The 7,949-nt window shown below is 43.6% G+C and overlaps 3 protein-coding genes across 3 annotated transcripts; 1 reads left to right on the top strand and 2 right to left on the bottom strand.

The window, feature by feature from the left end:
- The first annotated feature begins 568 nt into the window (after nucleotides 1-568).
- On the top strand, nucleotides 569-3,225 carry Acer (Angiotensin-converting enzyme-related). Its single transcript, XM_017155694.3, has 4 exons — nucleotides 569-762; nucleotides 835-1,399; nucleotides 1,744-2,985; nucleotides 3,072-3,225. The coding sequence occupies exons 1-4, from the start codon at nucleotides 715-717 to the stop codon at nucleotides 3,107-3,109; spliced, it is 1,893 nt and encodes a 630-aa protein (XP_017011183.3). The 5' UTR covers nucleotides 569-714; the 3' UTR covers nucleotides 3,110-3,225.
- An 870-nt stretch (nucleotides 3,226-4,095) lies between these two features.
- lmgB (lemming B) lies at nucleotides 4,096-6,297 on the bottom strand. The gene has a single exon (XM_017155773.3). The coding sequence runs from the start codon at nucleotides 6,295-6,297 to the stop codon at nucleotides 5,200-5,202; it is 1,098 nt and encodes a 365-aa protein (XP_017011262.2). The 3' UTR covers nucleotides 4,096-5,199.
- A 101-nt stretch (nucleotides 6,298-6,398) lies between these two features.
- lmgA (lemming A) lies at nucleotides 6,399-6,857 on the bottom strand. The gene has a single exon (XM_017155784.3). The coding sequence runs from the start codon at nucleotides 6,655-6,657 to the stop codon at nucleotides 6,400-6,402; it is 258 nt and encodes an 85-aa protein (XP_017011273.1). The 5' UTR covers nucleotides 6,658-6,857; the 3' UTR covers nucleotide 6,399.
- Nucleotides 6,858-7,949: the final 1,092 nt, after the last annotated feature.

Genomic DNA, 7,949 nt, shown 5'->3' on the forward strand with positions numbered 1-7,949 from the left:
CATGAACAAATAACAGTTAATTTGCTTTCCAGATTTGTTGGAATGCATATACTTTGTGGACAAGAGTAAAAATAACGTTATTTTTGACGTTTAAAACAAAATATCACAGTAGTCTTTTTAAAATAAAAATCACAAAGAACTGTTATTTACGGTCCCTGATTTAAAGGCTGTTTAAAAATTCAATAGGAACGCTTTAAGGTCGTTTCCTTAATTGCAGAAATTTTCAGCTAAATTTATCAGTTCAGCCAGTCAACAGATTAAGGTATACATAGGATATAAAACATTGAAGGATGTGCAATCCTTTAAGAACATTTAATTAACGTAAAGAAAAATTCAATATTTTATTGATTTAAAAATTCTAATTAAATTTTTATTTTATTATGACGACAAGAAAATAATTAATATTATGAATACTTTGTATGCATTTTATTAATTTATCAATACTCCAATGCAGAAAATAAAAATATTTTCAAAACATTCATAGTTATAGCTTTTTTTTGGCTCCTTTTAGTGGGCAGCACTGCAAACAGCTCTATCGCTTATAAAAACAGTTCTCCGCCGCATCGAGAATTCAGTTGCTTCAGAACAGCGGCGGGAAGACAAAGCAATCTGGAATCTTGCGTCTTAGTTTGGGATTTGAGTTTCTGGAAATTCAAAGTGCAAAGTAGCAGGCAGCTGATAAGCGCGGCTTGACCCGGGAGAACCGCCAACGCAATGGGGACATTTAATATAACAGTCATATGGCTAGTTCTAACGCTGTGGGTGAGTATCCCAATCCCAATGGATTCCTCTTTATTTCTATATTTAAACGTACATATGTATATGTTTTACCAGCTACCCCATGGACTGTCCATGGGAAATAGTTGTTCGGCTTCGGTTCTGGAGGGCCGCAGGTTTTTCGAGTTGGAAAACGAACAATTGCGAAGGCGTTTTCACGAGGAATTCCTGTCCGGCTACAACTACAATACGAATGTCTCTGAGGCGAATCGTCAGGCCATGATCGAGGTTTACGCCCGGAATGCGGAGCTCAACAAACGCCTGGCCCAGAAAATAAAGGCCTCCGACTACCTGCAGTCCGAGGATGCAGATGTACGCCGTCAGGCCGAGCACCTCTCCAAGCTGGGAGCCTCCGCCCTCAATGCCGACGACTACTTGGCCCTCCAGAATGCCGTTAGTTCGATGCAGACGAACTATGCCACCGCCACAGTGTGCTCCTATACGAATCGCACTGATTGCTCCCTCACCCTGGAGCCGCACATCCAGGAGCGCCTGTCCCACAGCCGAGATCCTGAGGAGCTGTCCTGGTACTGGCGGGAGTGGTACGACAAGGCGGGAACACCCATGCGGGATCACTTCGCCGAGTACATCCGTCTGACGCGAAAGGCCTCCCAATTGAATGGTGAGTCGATAACCCGCTGTCTGACCTGAAACGGGGAAATTGTCTGGCCGACACGGTGATCATCCTGCATTAGGTGCATCCTAATTAGGTTATCCATTTGGCATTTATCTGTGGCACAGGAAAGGAAATAGTACTGTTTATTTATACATACTTTTAATCTATTTTTGGCAAGTGTTTTGGTTCCTATTCCCTAAAAATCTAAAAATAGCTCACTATCAACTGCAGTGCTATAACAGTTTGTATACAATACTATTATTTAATATTAGGTCATTAGGGGCTATCATTATTCCAGACTTTGATTAACATGAAACCTATTTTAATGTCATTTTCCTTTCAATATATAGGCCACCGATCCTATGCCGACTATTGGGTGCAGTTCTACGAGGACGCGGACTTTGAGCGACAACTGGATGCCACATTCAAGCAGCTGCTGCCCTTCTACAGGCAGCTCCACGGCTACGTGCGCTACCGCCTGCGCCAGCACTACGGTCCGGATGTGATGCCGGCGGAGGGGAACATCCCGATCAGCCTGCTGGGCAACATGTGGGGTCAGTCGTGGAACGAGCTGCTCGATCTCTTCACTCCCTACCCGGAGAAGCCGTTCGTGGACGTGAAGGCCGAGATGGAGCGCCAGGGATACACGGTGCAGAAGCTCTTTGAGCTGGGCGATCAGTTCTTCCAGTCGCTCGGAATGCGCGCCCTGCCTCCCAGTTTCTGGAACCTGAGTGTGCTGACCCGTCCCGACGATCGTCAGGTGGTTTGCCATGCCTCCGCCTGGGACTTTTACCAGGACAGCGATGTGAGAATTAAGATGTGCACCGAAGTCGACTCCCACTACTTCTACGTGGTGCACCATGAGCTAGGGCACATCCAGTACTATCTGCAGTACGAACAGCAGCCGGCCGTCTATCGGGGAGCCCCTAATCCTGGCTTCCACGAAGCTGTGGGCGACTTGATTGCCCTGTCGGTGATGTCCCCAAAGCACTTGAAAGCCATTGGTCTGATAGACAGTGGTAGACTGGACGAGAAGAGTCGAATCAACCAGTTGTTCAAGCAGGCTCTCTCCAAGATTGTCTTCCTGCCCTTCGGCTATGCCGTGGATAAGTATCGCTATGCAGTTTTTCGCAATGAACTGGACGAGTCTCAGTGGAACTGCGGCTTCTGGCAGATGCGATCCGAGTTTGGCGGCGTCGAGCCACCAGTTTTCCGCACCGAAAAAGACTTTGACCCGCCGGCCAAGTACCACATTGATGCGGATGTGGAGTACCTTCGCTACTTTGCCGCCCACATCTTCCAGTTTCAGTTCCACAAGGCCCTGTGCCGTCAGGCCGGACAATATGCCCCCAATGACAGTCGCCTTACGTTGGACAACTGTGATATCTTCGGCAGCAAGGCGGCTGGACGAACTCTTAGCCGGTTCCTCTCAAAGGGCAACTCCCGCCACTGGAAGGAGGTTCTCCAGGAGTTCACGGGCGAGACGGAAATGGATCCAGCTGCACTTTTAGAGTACTTCGATCCGCTCTACCAGTGGCTCAAGCAGGAGAACAGTCGGTTGGGCGTCCCACTTGGCTGGGGACCTACGAACAGTAAGTAGTTTTTAGTATTCGATAAAATATTCTGCTGAATTTAAAGAAATAAAATGGTTTGTTAATTTATACCTTAATTTTTGCAGAGATCCCTTCGGATTGCTGTGGAACATTCAGCACCTAGACTAAGCCATCCTGAACTTGACTTGGGGTTGTTGAGACCCGCAATTAAATATGTTTAATCTGTCATTAGAAACAAAAAAAAAATAAACAATTTTAAGAACTCTGTAATTAATTCCACATTTCAGCAATGATATTTAAATTGATATTTATTGTATCGATTCATTCGTATCGTTTCTTTCGTTTCATTAATAAATTGCCATTACATAATACACTTTTTTTAACGATATCATCCCCAATATTCATTAAAACAAAAAATATATAAATTATATTCTTTCGTAAATTGCGTTTCTTTATCAACCACAAATTTGTATATGTTTCGGTCAGTGTAAATTTTCGATATCTTGCTTGCCTTTTTGTACACAGCAAAAGCTTTCAAAAGTTCATCTCAAATCTAATTGATGAGTATAGCTTGATAATACCTTGAATAACTTGGTTAGAATATGATCATTCACGTCAGGCTTAATACATATTAGGGAGCTAGCTTCTAAACATTAAACTGTAATAAAAAATAAATTAAAAAATCACATTTAAAAAAATATATTACAATGCAATACATTCGGGGCGACATGGAAATCTCATCATCATCTTAAACATCGAAAATTAAATTGACTTGAAAAAGATTATTGTATCTTTTGACCCATGATATTCGAATTTTTATTCGCCGTTCAAAACCAGCCCTTAATGGTTTTCCCGATATGTCTGACATATCTGAGCCAAGATATTCAAAGCTAAATTCAACGCTATTATTTTGCGACTTGTGCTGCAGTATATTTATATTGCTAGTATATCGATGTTTCAGTGATCTTGTTGATATCAAATTTCCACAGATTTTGATTGGTAGTCTCTTTTAGAATTGTGTGTTTAAAATCGAATAAAGAACAGTGAATTATGATCGCGTGGATTAGAATTCCAATCGTTCAACTTCATAAGGTGTTTTAATTTTAGATTATAAGGAATTTGTTTTGAGAAATAAAACATTCTAAGAACTAACAATAAATATTGGAAATTGTTTAATTTTTGATTAGGTAATATATGTAAATCTTGTTTCATTTTGCAATCTCCCGTGTTATGCTTGTGATATGGGAAATACTCAACGGTATTTACGGCGGTTTATCATATTTCGCGTTTAAACCTGTTATGTGGTAAAAATGGTATATGTAATTAGTATATAAATATTATATACAATGCGTTTCAAGCTTAGGATAGTCCCACATTAAAATCGTTACGAAAAGTATATAGATATACCTAAAAAATTTTTCGGCAGTACAGAACTCCGTATTCAAATGCAACTGACTTCCAGTTTTTGAAACGCAATGTACAACTGCTCGGGGGATTTGCTCCAATACTTGAGCTTTACATATATATGCCTAGGTTTTGTAGTTTTAATGATAGGATTATTGGACTAACAGTAAGATCAGCTAGGTTTCGCTTTGAGATGCAGATACATGTTCGTATAATATAATTTTGCTTTCGATTCGCGATTACGAAACTAAGACTTAACAGGGCTATAAAATCAATTCAGATATTCATATGTATAGGCCAAGAGTTTAGTTTTGGTTAGTGCTACGTGAGTTGGAACAATTCGATTTAGTTTTTGTTGGATAGTATGCATTCTAACAAAACATTTCAGAGTCAACGCAAATAATGGAACTAGATCTATTAATTCGATGCGGAATTTTAAGCATTTTAGATTTATGTTTATACAATTTGAGTAATACATAGATGCATATAAGGATCTTATCCTTTACTACTTAGCGATTATTATTGAATACAAATTTTTTGTGTTTATTATTTAATATTAAACGTGAAAAGTGGTACGCTTACATTCAAAGACATTTTCATCGTTTCGCGAAAAACATTTATAAACCGTTCATATGTTTTGGGTTTCAATATCAAGAACGAGGGACCATGGCAAGCTTTATGAGATGAGAGTTGATAGAATGAGTGTGTGTGTGAACTTTCTGCACTTTTGAATTTGAATTGACTCTTGGAGAAATGTCGTTTAATTGACCCTTTCCGAAGTGTTGGCAGCGGCTGCTATTTGAGTTGGCTTCTGTTCTTGAACTTGGCTTAGTCCAAGAACGGGTTTTGTCATACGGGCCGCGAGTGGTGGGCATGTTGGTGTGAATGTGGATGCGGCTGGGTGACACTGCTGATGCTGTGGTTGCTACTGCTGGTGCTCGCTCCGCCGCCACCACCGCCGCCCCCCTTTTGTCTCGTGGGTGGCGGCGGCGGCGGTGCCTGTCTCATGCGCTGCTGCAGGATCCTGGGCAGTTGCGGATGCGCCTTGTGCTGGGCTGGTGGTGCGGGTGGTGGCGCCGGCCTCTGATGGTAGTGGTTGGCCGCCTGCTGCTGTTGTTGCTGCTGCTGCTGCATTTGCTGGTGCTTGCCCATCGAGGAGGCAGCCGACGAGGAGCCGGAGGCCCCCGATGTGGAGCTCGTCGAGGCGTGCGAGGTGGTGGACCCCGTGGCCAGTTTGGTGGGCAGTCCGCCGCTGGCTGCCGGCGAGGCCATGGCCCTGGAGCTGACCACACTCGCACTGGCACCTCCGGGAGCCTCTGTCATCTTGGGCAAGGACACTGGCGCATAGGAGCCATCGTCCTCTTCGTCGGAGCTCAAGGAGTTCGCATCCGATGGCGTGCGAGACCTCGACGGCGGCGACAGCGCATCCTGCTCCTGCAGGAACACCCGAAATCCCTGTATCGACTCGTTTAGGGCCCACAGCTGTGAGAGCAGCGAGAGATCCAACTGCCTCAAGCCGTACATCTCCCTGCGCAGGATGGCCAGCTGGTTGTCGATGGTGGACGAGGTGGCTCCCGTGCTGCTCGAGCTGTTGGTGGGCGTGTGACCCGGCCCAGCGCTGTGTGTGCTTGAGGCGCGACTGTGTACGGACTCCCGGTCGCTGAGCGACTCCTGTGTGGAGGAGAGGCTCCCGTGCCGCTGGCCATGCCCGTGTCCGTTGTAGCTGCGATTCCTGGAGGCCGCCGCCGCCGACGAGGAGGTGGAGGGGCCCAGGTAGAGTTCTCCGGCGGCTGCCGTGAGGGCGGAGACACTGGACGCCGGCGAGGCTGTGCGGGGAAGCGGCCCAAGGGCCACGGGAGCCGCCGTGGCGGCACTCAGACTTTTTGGCAGTGGCGGCAGACCCGTCAAATGCGGCTGGGCATCGCTGCTGCTGTTCTCCATTCTCATTCGATAAAGCTTACTGTCTCTCTCTCTGCGGTTTCTTCTTGCTGGTGATCTTCTGGAGGATTGAAGTAGAACTAGAACTAGGAGTAGAACTAGAACGCGGGCTTAGTGCACGTTGAACTTCCAGCTCTGGCGGCACATGGGGCACTGTTTGTTCAACGGTTGCAGGTTCAGCCACTTGACGATGCAGTGCATGTGGAAGCAATGGGAGCAGACACCCCACACCAGCGGGCAGTCGTCACCGGGCAGCGCGCACTCCGGGCAGGTGCTCTCGAAGGACATGCGACAGATACCGCAGTTCTCGTCATTCGCTATCCAACGCCAAGTTGCAACTCCCGTCCATGACTTGATTGTTACTTTCATTTTGCGCACATTTGCCTTACACTGCGATTGTCTGGTTCGCCCCCGCTTAGCGTTGCATGGAATAGGGGTCCTTGAGCCAGTGGAGCGGGTGTTTTTCGGTCGTTTCCGAGTGTTTTTCGCAAAATATTGCCTTTTTTCTTTAGGCTGCTGAAAATAGGTCGATAGGTCTTGACATCGATTGCGCGATAGGTGCTGTTGGTGGCCGAAACGGAGACTGAGCTATCGATAAAGCATTGTGACTTGGAGATGGCCTAAGTGGGCGATAGTTATGAAGTGCTGTATCCTCAGGAATTCAAATTACAAATCCACCTAAAACTGCGTAAAACTATAAAAAAATCCTTATTTGTGACAAAAAAATATTTCTAAAAATGTTTCAAACATGTACTTTATTTTAAACCTAATATTTTAAGGTATTGAACTTATCTATTAGTTTATTATCTAGGATGCCTTGACTTTTAAAAATTTGACAACATTTTGGAGTAGATAATAAAATAAAAAAAAAACGGTTTTATTGGTATAATAAATCCAATAAAATATCCTCATGAAAACGCTTTAAAACCAAATTAAAGCATACAGTCGACAGTACAGTAATAGATTCCATGAATAAAAAAGTAGTTTCATTTAAGATTAAATTTTTAGAACTGGTTTTCCAGAGAGAGATTTTCAGCTTTGACGTCGAATTTTAAAGGCACGGGAAATGGTTGAGATTGGGGACTATTTTTTAGGAACGCCGTGATGTATTGATTAGGGTAAGTCCAAAAACATAGGCCACATAATTTCAAAAGTCCGCAAACATGGGTTTTTTGAATTCTTAGATATACCGCGGAACCTTTAAGGGATGGAATATAAATTTGTATGGTACTTTTAATCAGGAGCACCCAAATAGCATGAAAAACTAGAAATGGTTTGTGGAAATTGCTGTGTAACTGAGCAATATGTGATTATGTTAGAGGTGTAGAATTTTTCATTACCATCGGTTTTAGCGGTAAGTATTAAAAATCTTTGAAACCCAGTGACAAATAACATATTTCAGGTTATTGTGAACTACACTCATAAAAATTAATTTCTAAATTTTGGAAATCTCGCCATTGAATCGGCCTACCTTTGAAAATAGAAAAAAAATTTCTTGTTATTAGAAAATTGGCCTTTGAATACAGAAAACCTTTCTTGATGGAAACAATTCAAGAAAGAATTTTTCTTAAAAATAGAAAAATGAAAATCTCATATGTCTGTTTTGCCGTCGCAGCCAAAACATTTTTGTACGTATTTTAGGACAAAATCACCTTTGAATA

The sequence above is a fragment of the Drosophila takahashii genome, chromosome 2L (genome assembly GCF_030179915.1).
Source record: "Drosophila takahashii strain IR98-3 E-12201 chromosome 2L, DtakHiC1v2, whole genome shotgun sequence".
NCBI classification, from domain to species: domain Eukaryota; kingdom Metazoa; phylum Arthropoda; class Insecta; order Diptera; family Drosophilidae; genus Drosophila; species Drosophila takahashii.